Here is a 22,444-nt window from a genome sequence, read left to right on the forward strand (position 1 = left end):
ACTGTTGGTGGGAATGCAAATTGGTGCAGCCGCTCTGGAAAGCAGTGTGGAGGTTCCTCAGAAAATTAAAAATAGACCTACCCTATGACCCAGCAATAGCACTGCTAGGAATTTATCCAAGGGATACAGGAGTACTGATGCATAGGGGCACTTGTACCCCAATGTTTATAGCAGCACTCTCAACAATAGCCAAATTATGGAAAGAGCCTAAATGTCCATCAACTGATGAATGGATAAAGAAATTGTGGTTCATATACACAATGGAATACTACGTGGCAATGAGAAAAAATGAAATATGGCCTTTTGTAGCAACATGGATGGAACTGGAGAGTGTGATGCTAAGTGAAATAAGCCATACAGAGAAAGACAGATACCATATGGTTTCACTCTTATGTGGATCCTGAGAAAGATAACAGAAACCCATGGGGGAGGGGAAGGAAAAAAAAAAAAAAAAGAGGTTAGAGTGGGAGAGAGCCAAAGCATTAGAGACTGTTAAAAACTGAGAACAAACTGAGGGTTGATGGGGGGTGGGAGGGAGGGCAGGGTGGGTGATGGGTATTGAGGAGGGCACCTTTTGGGATGAGCACTGGGTGTTGTATGGAAACCAATTTGACAGTAAATTTCATATATTAAAAAAAAAAAAAAAAAAAAAAGAGAAGGAGAATTATGAAGACTGGGGAGTGGATCAGCAGCATCTGTCCTCCCATCCAGGAGCTCAATGGACAGAAACTGTTGCCCTCAGATTGGGAGAAGAAAACAGGATGCAACAGCCAGTGTAATGTTCTGGAACTTTCTGTTCCAGCACCTGAGCATGAAATAAACACAATTCCAACTTCAAAAAAAAAAAAAAAAAAGAAAATGATGATGTTTAATGAGGATGATATTACCTTGTTTTACTTCTAATGATACTGTGTGTAATATTAATGCTGAATGACTTAAATATTCATAAGAACTTTCGACAGAAAACTATTTTTAAGCAAGTATTGTGCCATTAGAAACATAAAGCAGTGGACTGATAGAATATTTGCATAGAAGATAAAAGAACCATTAAATTGATTTCCACTCTTAGAAAAAAAAAAAAAAAGAAATGATCAAATTCCACATGAGTAAAATCATTGAACAACAACAACAAAAAAAAGCAAGAAACAGACTTTTAAATATAGACAACAACCAGATGTTTACCATAAAGGATGTGGGTGGGGGGATGGGTTAAATAGATGACAGGGATTAAGGAGGGCATTTGTGATGAGCATGGGGTGTTGTATGGAAGTGTTGAATCACTACACTGTACACCTGAAACCAATATAACATTGTATGTAATCATACTGGAATTAAAATTAAAAATAATAATTTTTTTTTAAAAATTAAAAAATAAAAAGGACAGCTTAAAAGGAAATAAAACATTATTCAGTAAATTCATATCTCAGTGGGAATTTTCATTAATTCCATGCAAGTTTAGTAACACTATTCTTTTTCTAATACTTCCTAGCTTTGTAGTCTGACTGAATGATTAAACAATATTATAAGACAAACAATTGACTAGGAGAAAACATCTGTAACATATATAATAGACAATGTATGCATCTCTCCTGGCTAAAAAGTACTTCCCCAAATCAGTAGGACCTATCACCTTTTTACATGGAATTAAGAAGGTATCAAATATTTGCTGAGTCTAATGATTCCAAAATACATCCTAAATTTGATTGGTGGAGAAACACTACCAAAGTTTTCACACTGACTAGGGGCATAGAGGGGCATGTAAAACTGTTTTAAGAGAACTACCTCCGATATGCAGTTAGGAATACTACAGCACTTTCATTAATTGCGTAAGTTACTTTGTTTATATAAGTCTCTTCATATTCGTTTATAATAATATTAGGATACAGATCAACAATTCTGTCACTAAAACGGAAAAATACGCCTTTGGTTTACTGAAATATACTCAGAGATTAAGATAGAGGGAAAACAAAGAAATCAGAATGTCTCCCCCCTCTTTTTGGATTGGCTACAAACCCTACAAGTATCTCCTTACAAAATAAGAGAAAACAGAAGGAATGAATTTCTAGAATATACCATGTCATTCTATAGTTTGTTTAATGAAGAATTTGGAATGAGCACAGTATTTTAAAAAAATCACATCTGCTCAGGCATATGCATGGAGTAGAATTACCTTTGGGCCAGGAAGACCTGGAAGACCAATGCCTGAAATACCAGGATCACCTTTTTCTCCTTTCTGTCCAGGTAATCCTGGGGAGCCAGGTTGTCCAGGAACTCCAGGAGATCCAGGAGACCCTTTCACACCCTGAGGGCCTGTTGAACACATGTAACATGCATTTTTTTTTTACAAAATATTCTTTATTTATGGCACATCTATGATGCATATGACCAAGGGAAAAGATTTTTTAAAAAAGAACTCTGCAAATTCTGAGTTAAAAATAATCCTTTATAACTAGGATTATTTAAAAGCCTACTTTTCAAGGAAGTTTAGGTGAAAGGGGTACAGCTAGAGAAAAGATACATGTTTGTTGATTCTTACTCTTAATGTTTCTAAAACTCTGTCCATTAATTCCCACTTCAAATATTTGTGTGATGGGAGAGCTCTATCCACGGATTACCTTAGTCATTGCATCAGTTTGATTTTATCCACAACCAGCCTCTATTTTGATAACAAATTTTCCAAAGCCATCTTCCATTGGTGGGATTAAATATTTGGGAGACTGCCATCACTCACCTGGAAAACCCATATCACCAATGCTTCCTTTAAGTCCAGGAGGTCCTGTAAGTCCTGGCTTCCCAGGGAGACCAGGGTTACCTTTGGGACCTAGAAAAGTCAAATTGGTTAAATTAAGATAAGTCAGCAATATTGAAGTTGCCTGGTTTCTTGGAGTGGGCTGTAATTATAATGCAAGCATGGGATTGGATGGATCAAATCTTAATACCTGATTAAGTTCCACAGATCTAACTCAGCATAAAACAGGCAAGAGATACCTAGGAAATCTCCTTGGGAACATATTACAATATAATCATGGTGATAGAGGTCTCCTAATTCAAATTAGTTTTAAAAATGCAAAAATTTTACCAGGACATCTGGTGTCTTGCCCTAAAACATTTCCAGTTGGAAACAAGGTTCTATTTGTTGTATGTGTGTAACTACCCTTACTGTATTTATCACAGATAAATCCAATGTAATGAGTCTGCTTTTAAAAGATTCATAAATGGCTTTCCCATGTAAGTCTGATATTATGAAACTGGCAAATGGAAAGTGGTATCCTGTTATGATATATTCCCAGTTCATGAGGCCAGGGATAGATGAAGATTGATGGAGAAGTACTATACTGTCACCTCCAACAGTCCTGGCTGCTGTGTTCAGACATTCTTCCTAGAGCTTAAGTGCCTAAGCTGTGCGGTGTTACCTAGGTATTTTCTAAGGACCACAATGTTGCCTTAAACATTTTTTCTTTTTTTTTCTTCCACACTGGCTTCCAACTCAGGGAAGAGAATACAGAAGATATGAAGGATAAAAAGGAAGAGAATTTCTCTTTCCAACTATATTAAGGCAACGTAGTAGAGTCTAGAGCAGAATAACTGACCTGAAGGACGCTTATGAGGATGGAGACTAGCTTCTCTTAATTCCTTAGGAGCCTAACTAAATAAAGTGGCTTAAGAAGCAGCAAGAAAGAGTTTTATTAGAAATAAGGAAAAAATCCATGTGGCCTCTGAGGGTGATTCATGCTGAAACAGACTACCAAGGTAGGTTGTAAAATTTTCATCCCTAGAAACTTTAAAAAATAGAATCAGCAGCCACCTTTACGTGGTTTAATGACTGACTTGTCTGAAGGCAAAAACTAAAAAAAGGTAAATTTCTCAGCGCCTATCAGATAACTGTCTCATTTACATATGTTTCAACGTACGTAAATAAAACACAGCACCTTATTTGGATATACTTCTGATTCTGTATACACCCTCACTGCGTCAAAAAGAAGAAATTGAGCAAAAAAATATTCTACAAATCTTGTCAGTTGACGCTTGGGCCAAATGGCAACATTTTTGCCAAAAAAAGAGCTCCAAATCTCAGTAGTTACCCAAGCATCTTGTCATGAAAAGATCCAAAACATCATCACATATGATAAATACATAATAATTTTTCTAGGGTTTGAGATCAGTCATTATATTGCTACAGGTGGTCTATCATACTTACCTGATGGTCCTGGTAATCCAGGTTGTCCACTTAGTCCAGGTTGCCCTGGGTCTCCAGGCAAACCCTGGTAACCTTTTGGACCCGAAACTCCAGGAATACCTTCCAAGGATGAGTAGAGGGAAGATAAGTTAGGTTTATGGGCTAAATGGGTGATGGGTATTAAGGAAGGCACCTGTTAGGATGAGCACCGGGTGTTATATGTAAGTGATGAATCAATAAAGTCTACTCCTGAAATCAATATTACACTATATGTTAACTAACTAGAATTTAACTATAATAAAATTTTAAAAAATCTTAACCATAAAAAAATAATTTGACAAGGCAAGCAACCCAAATTCTGAACTATGAATGAAATACAGGAACCCATGATATTCTGATATAGCATGAACCAAATAGCACTGGACACATACTAAACTCCTCCACTTTTTATTGAGCTATCATTAAGAAATTCAACGCACTCATTACTGAAGTCACTTTCCTCTTTGGGCCTCAGTTTCTTACACTGTAAAATGAAGGAACTGGAGCAGATTATCTTTAGACTATCTCTTAGATTCTACAACTATCTTTAATAGCTGTATTATATTATAATAGAGTTTACTGCTTCTTATTTTACAGAAGGCATACTTGAAAGAGAAGTCTTATAAGGAGTCATTCAAGAAAGATATCTCATTTTAGCAATACAAAAAATGGGGCAACCCTGCCTCTTTTCTGACAACATACAAAACTATAGTAATGTCTTAAACTCTTTTGAGAAAAAAAATCCCACCAAGTCCTGCTCATAGGGAAACATAACATCTGTGTACACACACACACACACACACACGAACAATATTAACGTTTACAAACCAAAAAGAGCCACAAACTTTACTATAAGCTGCAAATAAACACAGCTAGTTTTAAAGTTCCATGTTTTTTTTGAAAGGCTATTCTATATAGATTAGATTGTAAGTACTTTATTTGATTCATGCTTATCTACATGTTCTGATGCCTTGTTATATGTTACAGTTTTGTAAAACGAAAAAAGAATTTTGTATTTAAAAAATCAATGTTGGGGTGCCTGGGTGGCTCAGTTGGTTAAGCATACGACTTCAGCTCAGGTCATGATCTTGCTGTCTGTGAGTTTGAGCCCCACGTCGGGCTCCGTGTTGTCAGCTCAGAGCCTGGAGCCTGTTTCAGATTCTGTGTCTCCCTCTCTCTCCCTGCCCCTCCCCAACTCACATTCTGTTTCTCAAAAATGAATAAACATTAAAAAAAAATAAAAATAAAAATAAATCAATGTTATACTTCTTATTTGTTTCTAGTAAAATAACAATAGTAACACAGTTGTTCCCTAAACCTACTTTCAGCAACTTCCCCCAGGGCTGAGATTGGCTCTTCGTAGTCTAATACTTGTTATTCTTCCATGGCAGAATAACAATGAACTGCATTTAGAGCCAAGTATGATATGGATATCAAAACACTGCAGGGCAACAATATACCACTCATTCCCATCTGGTTTCATGGGAAAAAAATTAAAGGACCAGCAAATTTCCTAAGCACTGAAATCTGTTTTCCAAGTGATTCTGGCCATATATCCATTTCTCTCAACCACATCCTGTACTACTTTCTGGAAAGCCTGAAAATGACTGCCTTAAGTCTATTTTAAGACTTCATAGTTTGTGATAGATTAAACTACAAAGAAAATACTTAAATAAAAGTTGATCACTGAAATAGTACAAATCAGGTGAAAATTTTCATTACCAAAAATTGATACATCTAAGTGCCTTTTGTTGGTGACTCCTATGCTACAAGTCAACTTTTCATGATATTAAAAATTAAACTTCAGATATACCAGTAAACACATTCACGAATAAATACATTCACTCACCTGGTAATCCAGGGTCCCCCTTCTCTCCTTTTGAGCCCAGCAGATCTGGATCCATTGGTCCAGGAGGGCCTGGAAGGCCAGGCTCTCCTTTACCACCTTTTTCTCCTACAGGGCCAGGAGGTCCTGGCTGACCCTGAAAACCATTATCACCTAAAACCGACATGTGTGTGGAGGACAACAGATCAGATTCATCCTTCCAAGATTAATGCATATAAACATTATTCATATGTTCCACAGTTCGGTAGGTCACTGACCATCCAAAACACTTATGCGCCATGGTTATTGTCTATGAATAACTTGAATTCACACACATTTTTATACTCAAATAACACTTCATATATTTTCTGGGGTTCTTTGACAATTATAGGAATTGTAAAAAAAATCAAAATTTAATACCTATATTTTGTTATTTTGAGCTGAGCATTTACCACATTTCATGGTATTCAAATAATACATGCCACCACATTGAAAACAGAACCTATTTAAATGCCATGTCACATACAAACAAACACAAGTAGGGCACCTGGGTGGCTCAGCTGGTTGAGCATCTGACTCGATTTTGGCTCAGGTCATGATTTCATGGTTCTCATGGGATCAAGCCCTGCATTGGGCTCTGCAATGATAGCATTGAGCCTGCTTGAGATTCTCTCTCTCTCTCTCTCTCTCTCTCTCTCTCTCTCTCCCTCTCTGCCCCTCTCCCACTTGCATGCACACACGCTCTCTCTCAAAATAAATAAAGAAATAAACATTTAAAAACTTAAAAAAGAATATACAAGCAAGCATTGCTCATTTTAAAGCAGTCAAATAAAAATGTTTTGTATTGACATAAAAGATGTTAAATTTTCTCTCTTACATGCATCTGCCGCCAACTCTGAATATTACCTTTGAGACCAGGAACACCACTCCTGCCAGGAATTCCCAAAGGTCCTGGTGGGCCTGGAGGTCCCATCATACCCATTTCACCTTTGGCACCTTTGAAGAATATAAATAATTAACTTTTACCTTTCCTTGACCTTGGAAAGATAAAAGGTAAGTTTTAAGATGGCAGTTGGAAGACCTGAGGGTTGGAGGGAAGGTAAGTTTTAAGATGGCAATTGGAAGACCTGAGGGTGGGAGGGAAGGCACTAAGTCTTACCCCTTTTCAACTGTTGTAACCATAGTGACCACTATTGCCAATACCTATGAATATGAAGACTCACTGTGGTTGCTTATCTCCAAAGATGACCTCACAATGCACCACACTTACCAGTATACACACCCTTGTGTAGCCTTCTCCCCTTGAATTTGGGCTGACTCTGTGCCTTGTCCTTGACTAAGTGACACTGTGATTCCCAAAGCTAGATCATAAGAAGTCTTGTGGCTTTCACCTGAGGTTCTTGGAACACTCGGTTTTGGTTTGGGGGATTCTCTTGTTTGGAAGCCAGCTGCCTTTAGAAGGAGAGCAACTACCCTGACTTTATCATAATATAACAATCCTAAGCCATGTGAAGAAACATTATGGATAATCAGAGACATGTGAAGAGGCCAAGGTACACTCAGGTGTCAGAGAAATGCCATTCTGGAAGTAGATCCTTCATCCCAACCGCTCCAGTTGATGCCATCTGGATCAGAGATAAATGACCCCATTCAAATCATGCCTTAATTCCTGACCCACAAAATCTTGAACAAAATAAAAAAGGTTGATTTAAACCATTAAATTCTGGGGTAATTTTCTATACAGCAATATGTAACAAGAAATCTCCCAGAGAAAAAGTATAATGTAAATAACAAAGTGAGTCTCTTGAAAAGACATTTAACACTTTTCCTTAAGGACTAGGTCAATCCAGAAAAGTACGACAAAGGAATAATATAATGGAATCATAAGAGTTTTAACTTACTGAATCCAAAACCTGAGAAAACTTTAAATAAATTACCTGGAAATCCAGAGGCACCTGCTTTTCCTGGAATCCCTGGTGATCCTGGGGGTCCCATAGGACCGGGTGCTCCAGGAATTCCTGGACTGCCTCTCTCACCAGGGGGTCCTGGAACATCAAACCCAGGAGGTCCTGGATCTCCCTTCTCTCCTGGTATTCCATGTAAGCCTAGTTAATACAACACCAATATTAACCAGTTTTGAAGTAGTTTTAAGAGATGTGTCTGATCATTTTTCTAGCAAACAAGTGACAGACTCCTTTCTATAACAAACCTAACAGTGAGTCAGAGATTCTTTTGGTATCATGCACATAAAATGACCTAACCATCAAACTTCAGGATTTTCAGGTACATTTCTCTATGAAAGTGCTTCTCAAATTATTTCTGGTGAAGGACGAATCTTTTCTTAATTCTTGGTCAATCCTGGACTAATATTTTTCATAAAATATAGTAAAATGACTAAAAGAACTAAAATAAAAAAACCAGAGACATACATAATACATGTCTACCTTCGGCTATTAAATTCAACAACTACAATTACACTGTCAAATTGCTATAAAAGTTTCTAAATGCTTACTCTCAGTTTCTTTTAATTCCAATGCAGACTGGTAACAAGCAGTTTGTGATTTGACATTGGTCCGTTGACTGCATTTGGATTTGCATTGCTCTAAGGTACTATGGATTATTGGGCTATATTTCCATAATCCATAAGAATGATTAATTACTGAATAAGCCCATTGCATGGACCTTTTTGACTTTATTTTAACCTCATTTTACATGTTGTTTTAATAATACATTACCATAAGTTTTTGTTGTTAAATTTTGTTTCCCAGTATTCCAACCAGGATTTTACAGAAAAAATATGACATTGAAAAAATGCTTAACCTTAGTACGTTTTGTAAGACTGAACTACTCCAAGACACAAGATGGTTAGAATATAGGGAAAAGAATTACTCTACAAACACAGAGCAAGTTCCCGCTCCAATACCTATCAGCTATGTGACTTAGTGAGTCACTTAATATTGTTGATCTACATCTGGGGATACAACTGACTGGAAGCTAGAGGCTGAGCCAGGTGACCATTCCAAGGGTCCCTTCAACAATAAGACCTAATTTTATTGTTGAAGCTTCATAGACAATTATTTTTATAATAGAGCAAGATGCTAGGATTTTAAGATCTGTTTGGTGTCATATACCAGCATGTCCTTAAACCAATAAAATTCACTTCGAAGATTAGAGAATTCCGTTTAGTTGGCACAGTGGTGATGGTTCCAATGCTGTCATTTCATAAAAAAATACTATAAAAAGGGGAGAGAGATTTTATATTATTGTATTTGTGAAGTATGATGATACCTAAAAATGAGCACTATTATAGCTCTATATGGATTGCTGCCTATTGTTATATTCCAACTAGTTTTTGACAGCTGAGGTTTTGAGATAAATAATTTGTCCTTTGAAATATGCTCCACAAAAGAATGAAAAGAAACCAAAGACTTAAGTCTGGAGAAATCTTGTTTGTTTTTCATGTTTAAAGCTTTACTTTAAGATCCAGCTTTTGGGAAAGAACTACAGTACCTGGTAGGCCTGAAGTTCAAGAGGCAGGAGTTACAGTTTAGTAGCAAGATGAACTACCCAGGCAGAAGCAAGTTGCCAAAAGATTGATTAGGTTAGGAGACAAAACTAAGCATGTTAAGATGAGAACAAAAACGTCTACAAGTAGAAGTTATTAGATACTGATTCATGACTGTCATATATCAGTAATGAGTAAAGAAACTTACTGTAGGCATTCATTAAGGTGTTCATATACCATATTCTATAAATGAGATGTATTTGCCAACAGAGACACACTAAAATATTTACATTCACAAAAAGTAATGCTGTCTTTTTTAAGGTATCATTTTATTTATTTTTATTTTTATTACTTGTTTTATTTATTTTTTATTTTTTTAAATTTACATCCTCTTTGATGAAAATCAGCTTTACATTTTTATCTCTGATCCTTATATTACTTTGAATAACCCTTTTGGAACTTAAGCTCCTAAAGATAAGTTAGAATTTAAAACTGAATTTGATGTTATACTATAACAGCTTAGGTACAGAGAATTCAATAATAATTAGTGGATGACTGTGATTAAACAAACCCGCATGTACTAGCAAAGATTTTTTTTATTGTTATTTGTAGTAGTAACAGATATTATGCTGTACTTTTCATAGCATAGATATTTTCCATGAATATTGTCAGAAATAGGCATCCTAGTAAGATCAAGAATTAAGATGATGAAATAAAAGAAATGACAAAACACAACAGAAATGATAAATTCATCCTTATATAATAATAGGAATTATATGGCTATATCTATAAAGGGTAAGTGCATGAGGGGTATACAGATGTGCTTAATTTATTGGCAGCTAAATGGAACCAGTTACTGAAAAAAGGGGAATAATTCAAAAACACATATTATCTGTGAGAACTTTACACACACACACACACACACACACACACACACACACACAAACACACACACGCTAACTGAGGGTTTGATAGCTGAAAAAAAGTTAGAAAACTTCGTAGATGAAAATATGTTAGGAAACTTCATCTATGAAATGACATGACTAATTCCTTGTTTCTTTGTTTCACGTTAGTAGCAATGAGGTTGAACTGATTCAGTTATGTACTTTTTCCTGAGGCCAGGCAAGCATTATAATATATTTGGCTCAGGTTAGGGTATGATATGTGAACATGGAATTGAGTATATCTAACTGACCTCTAAAAGATTCACTAAAGCAGCGATCTCCTAGCTAATAGCCAAATCAAATAATAAGAATCAATAATTTCCATTTCTGCCCCGATGAGTAGGGCATGGAATGAAAAGCATTTTGCTTATCCTTTGGCATTTTTTTCTTTAATTTCCCTGCTGTCAAATGAGGAATTGATAATTCAACAGTTCCTTAATTTATAAACATGCATTAAACTGTGTATCCTGCCTTGGAAAGGAGAATGACAAATAGTAAAGTTTAATTAAATTACAGCAGAACGCTGGAGTCAAAAATGCTTGAAAAGCATAATGCAAACATTTTATACTGGGCAGATGACAATATAGAATATTTTGCATTACGTTTTCTACTGCAAAATGAAACACAGCAAGTATATTAAATAAGCTTATTAGAAAACATTAGTAGCTAGAATTTTAGCCATGCAGTCTAAGTCAGGTGTATCAAAATATAAGTAACAGCCTTCCTGATCACCCTTTCATTTAGATGTATGGACAGAAATTACAATGTTTTTGAAATGGGCTAAGATAATTTTCTGCTTTGGTGATATAAAAAAATTTATATAAAAAGTGAGTATATGTGGCTAGTATTAAATATAAAATGTGGTCTATCCTATAGTAAAAAAATCTGTGATTTGATAACATATCTATATTAATAAGAGTGCATTGAATACATTTTCATGACAGTTGCTATTAACTTCATTTGTTGAACCATATTAGTTAAGATCTTGACTTCTATGGTAAAGCATATATTTACAGAAGAAAGAGATGAGATTAAATCAGCAACATTATTTTTCCCCTGCCTGTCCTATCTAGACTTTATAAATTAATATACCTATATATACATAAGTTAAAAAGCAGAGAACATTGGAAGAATGAAATATTTAGAGTATTAGCTAAATTTGAGAAAGCATAAACCACAAATAGATGTATTCTTATTTTGTTCAGCTTGTTATTAACAGTAGTATTTCCACTCTTGTTTAGCTGTGATTTAAGAATTCAGAATGCTTACAAAACCTCATGCAATTTTGGGAAATAAAAGAAATGACAAAACACAACAGAAATGATAAATTCATTTTAGCCATCTTTGTGGAAAAGCAGGCCAAGACTATAATGACCAAACCTAAAAATTGTTTTTTCTCAAGATCCTTTCGCTGCGTTACTTGAACAGAATGGTTTTTTCATAAGTGTTGAAGCAGCTACAACAACCTGGTTTGAACAACCTGGTTCAAAGCAACACTGTAAGTTTTCTTATTTTTAAGTCAGTAGTAGTGACATGTTAGGGGCCATTAAAAAAAGGTACAATGTGCCATAAAATAAAATATTTAAACAGGAAATAAGCTAAAATAACCTTTACTTCCAGACTTTTTATATTGTTAATTGGTGTTTCTAGATTTTAGCATAATAATTAACAAAATATCTATTGTCATTTAAGGGCAGAAAATATATTTCTACTGTAAGTCTACATGTAAGTCATCTGACATATTCATGTAAGTTAAGGAATGATTAAGTTTTTCATATTTGTTTTAACTTCAGGAATTATTACATTGCTTTACAGTAACATACCGGCTCAAGAGTGGCCCTTACTGTGCATAACCAGATGGCTCAGAATCCACAAAACTCAAGTAAACTCTCACACAAACGTAGAGGAACAATATGATTCTCTATCAGGTTACCAGCTGACAAAACTTGTTTTGCCTATGTATATAAAAAAAGCTTAGGGGCGCCTGAGTGGCTCAGTCAGTTAAGTGTCAGACTTCAGCTCAGGTCCTGATCTCATGGTTTGTGAGTTTGAGCCCCATGCCAGGCTCTATGCTGATAGCTCGGAGCCTGGAGCGTGCTTCAGATTCTGTGTCTCCCTCTCTCTTTCCCTTCCTCACTTGCGCTCTGTCTCTCAAAAATAAACAAACAGTAAAAAACTTAAAAAAAAAAAACAATTTAAAAAAAGTTTAGCGAGCTTATGAGTTGCAAAGCAACTGCTGATTTAGGGGCAAAGGGGGAAAAATTCAACGCACTTGTTTAATTTAAAAAAGAAAAAGAAATGAGAATGCCTAAAAAATATTTTTAACAGAATGTTAAATGTGCAAAGAAATGTTAAAAGATTCCACAAAGGTCTATTAATTCTGTACAGCTACTCAGATCTGAAATAATCAGCACTAGACTGTGATTCCAAGACTGCCACTAGCTTAATGACCGTATGCTGTGGCAACATACTGCAATGTGAAACTGTATTATTGTCAATAGATCAATTTTAAATGAACACGAAGGGAAAATATGGGATTAAAGTAGCTCTTATGCTGTGATCTATACTTTTTCAGTTTTACAATATTATACAAGTAGACATGTTATTCAAATCTGTTTTCTGGAAAACTGTTACATAGGTTGTACTTTACTGATGAGCTAACCAACCTCTAATAATGAGTGCTACAAAATGCACATTTATTTATTCCACTCTTACCAGGTTGGCCTACTGGTCCAGGAATCCCTGGTGGCCCTGGTGGTCCCTGAACACCTATCCCTGGAAGCCCAGGAGGTCCCATTGGCCCAGGTTGTCCATTTGGCCCAATATCACCTTTAAGAAATAAATATAGTTTAAATATTAAAAACAGCAACAATAGCTGAGTCACTAGTCATTAGGAACCACAACACCCATGTGAAAAGGCACATCATAGTAAGCAGGGATCTTGAAAAGCTAACCAATCATAGAGCAAGAAAAGTATGCAGAAGTACTCACAGAAGATAATAGGAAATGAATTAAAAGTTACAGACTTATAATTTAACCTATGCTGAGCACTCAACCTCAATACCTAAAATCAAATTCACAAAATAGTACATAAGATTACAAACCACACATTTCTTTTGCCTGCAACTCATCTATAAGTATCTATAAGTTTGGGTAAGTATCTATAAGTATAAAATATATTTTCAAGTTGCTTTTTGAAGGTAGGTAACCTTTAACATCTTCTTATTTGTTAACTTGGGCCCATGTCCCATAAACAAGCTAAAGCCTGTCCCATCATCAGTAAAATACTTTGACCATAGAAACTTCACTGTCCCTCTATCTTCTGTCTCTCTTAGTTTAAAAAAATTTTCTTTACATATACTAAAACTCTCTAATGTACTCTGATGGGTTTTGACAAATGTATACTGTCATATAATCACCACCAACATCAAGATATATAAGATACATATATAGTGCCATCAAACCAAAAGGCTTCCTGTACCTGGTTGTAGTCAACTCCTCTCTACACTCTAATTCCCTGGCAACTGCTTGATCTGTTTTACGTCTTATAGTTTTTCCTTTTCCAGTATAGCATATAAATGCAATCATATAGTATGTAGCCTTTTGAGTATGTCTCCTCTCCCTTAACATAATGCATGATGCATCCAAGTTGCTGTACAAATCAGTAGCTTGTTACCTTTTATTGATGAATAGTATTCCATTATGCAAACATGCCACAATTCGTTCATCTATTCACCAGCTGAAGGAAACTGGGCTATTTCCAATTCGTGGCAATTATGAACAAAGCTGCTATGAACACTGACCTAGAGATTTTTGTGTGAAGTGTCACATTTTTTCTTGGAAAAATAACTAGGAGTGGGATTGCTGGGTCATGTGGTAAGGGTATGTTTATAAGAAATTGTCAAAATGTTTTTCTTTTTTTAAGTTTTTCTTTAAATTCCAGTTGGTTAACAGACAGTGTAGTATTAGTTTCAGGTATAGAATTTAGTGATTCATCACTTCCATACAACATCCAGTGTTCATCAAAAGTGCACTCCTTAATCTCCATCACCTATTTCCCCCATCCCCACATGCCCCCTCCCCTCTGGTAACCATCAGTTTGTTCTCTATGATTACGAGTCTGTTTCTTGGTTTGCCTTTCCTTTCCCCCCACCCATGTTCATTTGTTTTGTTTCTTAAATTCCACATGAGTGAAATCATATGGTATTGGTTTTTCTTTGACTTATTTCGCTTAGTATAATACTCTCTAACTGCATCTATGTCTTTGCAAATGGCAAGGTTTCATTGTTTTTATGGTTTAGTAATATTCCATTATATATGTACCACCTTTTCTTTATTCATTCATTAGTCGATGGACACTTTGGTTGTTTCCATAATTGGGCTATTGTAGATAATGCTTCCATAAACATCGGGGCGCATGTGTCCCTTTTAATTAGTATTTTTGTATTCTTTGGGTAAATATCTAGTAGTGCAATTGCTGGATTGTAGGGTAGGTCTATTTTTAGTTTTTTGAGGAACCTCCATACTGTTTTCCAGAGTGGCTGCACAAGTTTGAATTCCCAAAAACAGTGCAAGAGTTCCCCTTTTCCACATCCTTGCCAACACCTGTTGTTTCCTGTGTTGTTGATTTTAGCCATTCTCACAAGTGTGAGGTGATATCTCACCGTGGTTTTGATTTGTATTTCCCTGATAATGAGTGATGTTGAATATCCTTTCATGTGTCTGTTGACCATCTGTATGTATTCTTTGGAAAAATGCCTATTCATATCTTTTGCCCATTTTAATTGGATTATTCATTTTTGGGTGTTGAGTTTGCTAAGTTCTGTACAGATATTGGATACTAAACCTTTGTCAGATATGTCATTTGCAAATATCTTCTCCCAAACTGTTTTTCAAAGTGGCTATAACATTTTGAATTCTAACTAGTAATGTATCAGTTCTAGTTACCCCACATTTTTGGCAGCACTTGGTATTGCCAGTTTTCCTTCTTTTTTGAAGCCTATTCTGACAGGATAAGAAATGGTATCTCATTGTAGTTTTGAATTGCATGTCCTAGATGACTGATTATATTGAAAATCTTTAGATGTGCTTACTATTCAGATACCTTCTTTGGTAAAGTATCCGTTCAAATCATTTGCCTGTATTTCCAAATTCAAATTTGGTTGTTTCCTAATTACTGACCTTGAAGAATTCTTTATATATTCTGGCTAAAAGTCCTTTTTGTCAGATACATGGTATGAAAGTACCTTTCGTTTTAATTAAGTCCAATTTATCAATTTTTAAATGTACTGTTCTTTTGGTATTTTATCTAACAACTCTGCTCAACCTACAATCATGAAGAGTTTCTCCTATGCTTTCGTCTAAAATAAAGGATAATAAAGTACTGCCCATGGGCTAAATTTGGCCTGTAGGTTTCATTTTGAACTGCCTGTGAGCTAAGAATGGTTTCTACATTATTTAAAGTTGTTAAAAAGGAAAAAAATATTATATGACAAAACCCATAGGTGGCCCATAAAAACTAAAATATTTATTATTGGGCCCTTTATAGAAAATGTTTGCCTCTGTTCCAAAATTTTTTTTTATCATTTTAGGTTATATACTTAAGTCTATGATCCATTCTGAGTTAATTTCTGTATACGGTGTGAAGCGTGGGTTGAGGTTCATCTTTTTTGTTTTGTTTTACACATGGATGACCAATTGACTTAGCACCATTTGTTGAAAAAACTTATTCTTCTATTGAAATTGCCTTTTCCATTTGTCAAAAATCAAATTCTATAAGTCTATTCTTGGACTCCCTATGGCCTTCCATTGATCTGTATGTGTCTCTCATTTCACATATATCACACTATCTTAATCACTGTGGCTTTACATTAAGTTTGGAAATTAAATACTATGAATCCTCCAACTCTATACTTCTTTGTGAAATTATTTTGGCTATTCTAGGTCCTTTCCCTTTCCAAAAAAAATTTTGAATAAGAAACTACCGCGAATTTTGCTAGGAAACATGTTAAATCTATGAATAAACTTGGAGAAAACTGTTATGTTAACAATATTGAGCCTTCCAATTCATAAACACAAACGATCTTTCTATTTGTTTGGAGTTTGATTTCTGTCATAAGTGTTTTCTAGTTTTCCACATACAGACCTTGCACACATTTTTTAGAACTATACCTAAGTATTTCATGTTATTTTATTCTATTTCAAATAATGCTGTTCTGTGTAATCTTCATTTCTAGTTGCTCATAATAGCATGTAGAAATACAATTTACTTTTGTATATTTGCCTTGTATCCCATCAATTCTTAGTTCAAGGAGTTTTTTTTGTAGATTTTTGATTTTCCATATAGAAAATCAAGTCACCTATAAAGAAAGTTTTTTTTTCTGCCTTTCCAATCTGTATGTCTTTTATTTCTATTTTGGGGGGGTTACTTAGTGATGAGTTTTTTTTTAAATTTAAATTTTCTTAGTTAAAATACATTGCAATATTAGTTTCAGGAGTAGAATTTAGTGATTCATCATAACAAGTGCCCTCTTTAGTACTCATTACACATCTAGACCATTTCCCACCCACCTCTCTCCATCAACCATCAGTTTGCTCTCTATCATTAAGAGGATCTTGTGTGTTTCCCTCTCTTCTCTGCTCCCCCCTTTTTATATGTTCATCTGTTTTGTTTCTCAAATTCCAGGTATGTGTGAAATCATATGGTATTTGTCTTTGACTTATTTCGCTTAGCATAATACATTCTAGTTCCATCCATGTCACTGCAAATGGCAAGACTTCATTCATTTTGATGGTTGAGAAATATTCCACTGTGTGTGTGCGTGTGTGTACACACAACATCTTCTTTATCCATTTATCAGTCAATGGACATTTGGGCTCTCTCCATAGTTTGGCTATTATTGATAATGCTGCAATAAATATTGGGGTGCATGTACCTATTTGAATCTGTATTTTTATATCCTTTGGGTAAATACCTATTAGTGCAATTGCTGGATGACAGGATAGTTCTGTTTTTAGTTTTCTGAGTAAACTCCATACTGTTCTCCAAAGTGGCTGCACCAATTTGTATTTCCACCAGCAGTGCAAGAAGGTTTCCCTTTCTCCACATCCTCACCAACACCTGCTGTTTCTTGTGTTGTTAATATTAGTCATTCTGATAGTGTGAGGTGGTATCTCATCTTTGTTTTGATTGTATTTCCCTGATGATGAGTGATGTTGAGCATCTTTTCATGTGTCTGTTAGCCATCTGGATGTCTTCTTTGGAAATGTGTCTATTTGTGCCTTCTGCCCATTTCTTAACTGGGTTGTTTGTTTTTGGGTGTTGAGTTTTCTAAGTTCTTTACAGATTTGGGGTACTAACCTTTTATCAGTTATCAGATATGTCATTTGCTAATACCTTCTCCCATTCCGTAGGCTGCCTTCTAGTTTTGTTGATTGTTTCCTTCACTGTGCAGAAGCTTTTTATCTTGATGAAGTCCCAATAGTTCATGTTTGCTTTTGTTTCCCTTGCCTTTGGCGACATGTCTAATAAAAAGTTGGTCCAGCTTAGGTCAAAGAGGTTGCTGCTTGTGTTCTCCTCTAGGATTTTGATGGTTTCTTGTCTCACATTTAGGTCTTTCAAATGATGAGATTTTATTTTACTTGAGCATAGTTGACACACAACGTTACATTAGTTTCAGGTGTACAACACAGTGATTCAACAAGTATATATATTATGCTATGTTCACCACAAGTGTAGCTATCATATGTCACCATATTATTTGTATTTCTTGCCTGATAGCATTTCATTGCTTTATAGGACTTACAGTATGATAATGAAAAGGAGTGGTATGAAAGGACATCTTCATGCTGTTCCATATCTTCAGGTAAAATCAGTCTTTCACCACTAAATATAATGGATCAAGTTTCTTGTAAATGTTCTTTATCATGCTAAGGAATCTCTCTTTTATTTCTAATTTTGTGAGAGCAACCTTTGCAGAATGAATGTTGAATTCTGCCAAATAATTTTCAGCATCTATTAAGATGATAATATTGTGTTTTTTCTTTAGACTGCTGATGAAGCAAATTACCCTGATTTTTTAAATTTTTTAATATTTACTTATTTTTGAATGAGAGACAGAGTGCAAGCAGAGGAGGGGCAGAGAGACAGGGAGACACAGATCCAAAGCAGGCTCCAGGCTCTGAGCTATCAGCACAGAGCCCGACGTGGGGCTCGAACTCATGAACTGTGAGATCATGACCTGAGCTAAGTCAGATGCTTCACTGAATGAGCCACCCAGGCACCCCAAATTACACTGATTTTCTAATCAGCCTTGTATTCTGAGGATAAATCTTACTTGGTTGTAGAATATAATCTTTTTTATATACTGTTGGATTAGATCTGCTAATATTTTCCTGAGACTTTATATATATATAAATATGTTCCAGAGGGATATTGGTCTACAACTTTCTTTTCTTATGATGTCTTTGACGGTTTTTGATTTCAGTGTAATGCTGGCCTCATACAATTGTTGGGAAACAATCTATCCACTTCTATTTTTGGAGAGAGATTGTGTGGAACTAGTGTTACTGTTTCTTTAAATGTTTGTTTGAATTTACCAACGATGCCATCTGGATCTGTAGTTTGTTGGTAGGATTTTAATTACAAACTAAATTTCTTTAATAAATATTGTATTATCCACTTCTTCTTCAGTGAGCTTCAGTGGTTTGTATCTTTTAAGAAACTAAACCTTTTCATCTAAGCTGTCAAATTTATGAGCATACAGTTGTCTGTCATATGCCCGTGTTATTCTTTTAATGTCTGTAGGGTCTACAACGATGCCCCCTCTTTCATTACTAATAGTGGTAACACGTGTCTCTTCTTGTTTCTTTTCTTGGCTGGCCTGGCTAGAGGTATATCCATTTTATTAATCTTTTCAAAGAAAGCCATTTGGTATCACAGAATTTTTCTATTGTTTTTCAGTGTTCAATTTCACTGATACCTGCTCTTACTGTTATTTTGCTCTATCTTCTGATTGTCTTTTTATTTTACTTTCCTTGTCTAATTTCTTAAGGTGAAAAGTTGTTCTTTTTATCTAATAAAAGCTTTTCACACATAAATTTTCTTTTAATTACTTCTTTATCTGAATTCTCTGAATTTGATATGTTTTACTTTCATTTTTATTAAATTAAAATACTTTCTAGTTTTCACAGTGATTTCCCTTTTGATTTATGAGTTATTTAAAAGTGCTTTGGTTATTTTCCAAACATGTCAAGATTTACCCAGATAGCTTTCTATTACTGATTTCTTGTTAAACACAGTATGCTAAAAGACTATACTACATAATTTCAATATTTTGAATTTTCCAAAGTTTGTTTTAAGGCCTAGATTATCATTGATCATGATGAATTTTCCATGTGTACTTTATTTTTTTACATTTATCTATTTAATTTGAGAGACAGACAGAGAGAGAGAGAGAGAGAGAGAGAGAGAGAGAGCATGCGAGCAAAAGAGGGGCAGAGAGAGGAGAGAGATAATCCCAAGCAGGCTCTGCACTGTTGGCATGAAGCCCGACATGGGGCTCAAACCCACGAACCATTGAGATCATGACCTGAGCCAAAACCAGAGTAAGACATTTAACCAACTGAGCCACCCCGGTGCCCACCATGTGCACTTTAAAAGAATCTGTTTCGTGCTCTTGTGGGGTGGAATATTCTATAAATGTTAATGTTGAGGAGTTATGCACAAGGGAAACTCCTAACACTGCTCTGCTTAGAACACTGTACATCCTATCCTTGTATTCTACATGAAGCTGATGCAAAGTATGGCCTATGGTAGTTGAATGAGTATGACAAGCCTAGCTGGACTGAAGACCACCTGATGTTGGGCATTACAGTATCCCAATTTTCTATTTGTAATTTTGTATTCTCTTTATTAAAAAGAGCTGCCAAAATTGTATGATCTTAAGGTGCCACAGAAATCTATCTTTTTCTGTCTTCCACATTTCTCATCCTTTGAAAATTGTACTTTTCATAATTATTATTTCATTCTTTTTTTTAACATACTGTGTATCAGAAATTTCTTTAGTTGAGACCACTTACTCAATACCAACTTTAAAGAATCTATTCTTTCCCTACTGACTGAGGATATTTCTGTGATATATCAAGTTGCTATATATACATAAGTATGTGTGTATGTATGTGTTCCGTATATACATGTTTCTAAACTCTTTCTATCATATTGGTCTACTGGTCTGTTCCAGCACTGGTTCACAATGGTATAATTACAATTATATTGTAATATATTTTAGTAAATGTTTGGTAAATGTTAAGTTTCAGAATTAGTTATGTCAAGTGCTTCCAAAAAAGTCCTATTTGAATTCTCATTGAAAATGCATTATATTTAGACAAATTTGGAAAGAGTTGACATCACTGAGCCTTCCGATGCACACATATGATTTATCAACCAGCTAATTTTACCTTTTTTCAAGTTTGTTAATAATAGTTTTAATTTCTTCCACAAATACATTAGGCATACTTTATTTTATTAATTTCTAGATATGATATATATTTTTTGCAAATTACATTTTATTTGTATTTATTTCAATATTTCCATTTCTATACCATTCTATTTGTTACAATACTTTTGGATGTTATTCCTGCTACCTGGAACATCCTTTCCTAAGGATACAGCTCAAGTGTCACCTCCCTTATGAAGCCTCCCAAGGCATCTTGGATGAGGCCCTGAACAAAAGTAACATATGAGCCAAACTGAATGTTTCCAAAGTCATCTTTTTTTACCTTTTTAAGATGATTCTAATGCTGAGTCTTTCTTTTTCTAATGTTGAGTCTTAAGCACATTTTCATCCTCATATAGTTCTTTCCTGATGGGTATTAGCCTAATTAATTTATTATTGGTTACCATTTTGCTTTGAAAGTGCAAATCTCCTATTAGAAGAGATTACTAGGTTCTAATACCCAACTACTGGAATAAGCGTGTCTGATAGGTGAACTTTTATTATGATTTGCTTATTGAGTTCTGACAGTGGTTTACTGACCCAAAACATTAACAATACATATTCATAAAGGTTCCAGATAAAATAACCACTATCACAGTGAAACCATGTAGATTTTCTTATAGTAGTCACAGAGGAGACTCTATGCTTTTGTGTTTCTAGTGACTCAAATAGTATCTGGCACAGAATAAAAACATAATGTTTGAGGAATGAAAGAATTATATGGCAGAAAATCCCAACTTCTTTTTCTTCTAGCGACATAGGAACTGTACTGGAGTTTTAATATTTCAGAATGATTCTTATTAGGATATGGGGATCCTATATTTACTTTCAAAGATTAGGAAAATAAATGCCTGTTAAGACACTGATGCTTAAAATAGTCTTCAACCCATTTCTTCCTAACCCGTCTCAAGGATATTTTAATAAACAAAAGTATCATGAGTGAGTAAATCCCATATGGAGACTGCCACATAGCTTATCATTTGGAATGTCTCTATCTGCAATTTTTGGAGTCACATGTCTCAGCTAGGGTAGATAATTGGTGGGGAACACTATGTGTAACTTTGAGTGTTACAGTTTACAGGTGGCCAGAACTGTTTACATGAACACAGATAGGTATTTTTAAAAGAGCTTTATCTAAGAAGAATTAGTATTGGGCTAGTTTGGGGCTTTTGCTGGTAGAATATAGGCTGGATAAATTGGGCTGTGCTGTCATATTGCTTTAATGGGAAATAATCCAACATGTTTCGGGAGTATAGAGTTGCTCAGATTATTCTCTGGAAGCCAAAATATTGACCAGGAGAGCCCCATTCCTTGCAAACCAGTAAGGAAAAAGCAATTGCCAAACCATGTAGGCTAATAGGGGAATCAGAATCAAGTGGGTAGAGGAAATCAATGGAGAAATAAGCAAAGTACATGACCAGTTCACAGGAAAAGTATGTATGACCCTTAAGCATATGA

General features: G+C 35.1%; 1 protein-coding gene across 2 annotated transcripts in view; it reads right to left on the reverse strand.

The window, feature by feature from the left end:
- Positions 1-22,444, reverse strand: part of COL4A5 (collagen type IV alpha 5 chain) — a 235,878-nt gene that overhangs the window by 46,363 nt on the left and 167,071 nt on the right. For both annotated transcript variants that reach the window (XM_053891275.1, XM_019426823.2), the window contains exons 30-36: positions 13,206-13,319; positions 7,979-8,146; positions 6,948-7,037; positions 6,066-6,215; positions 4,199-4,297; positions 2,732-2,821; positions 2,171-2,310 (exon numbers count right to left, since the gene is read on the reverse strand). In XM_053891275.1, coding sequence (XP_053747250.1) covers positions 2,171-2,310; positions 2,732-2,821; positions 4,199-4,297; positions 6,066-6,215; positions 6,948-7,037; positions 7,979-8,146; positions 13,206-13,319 — 851 coding nt within the window. The remainder of the gene's footprint in view (positions 1-2,170; positions 2,311-2,731; positions 2,822-4,198; positions 4,298-6,065; positions 6,216-6,947; positions 7,038-7,978; positions 8,147-13,205; positions 13,320-22,444) is intronic.

The sequence above is a fragment of the Panthera pardus genome, unplaced genomic scaffold, assembly GCF_024362965.1.
Source record: "Panthera pardus isolate Hobbes unplaced genomic scaffold, ASM2436296v1 HiC_scaffold_27, whole genome shotgun sequence".
Classification (NCBI taxonomy): domain Eukaryota; kingdom Metazoa; phylum Chordata; class Mammalia; order Carnivora; family Felidae; genus Panthera; species Panthera pardus.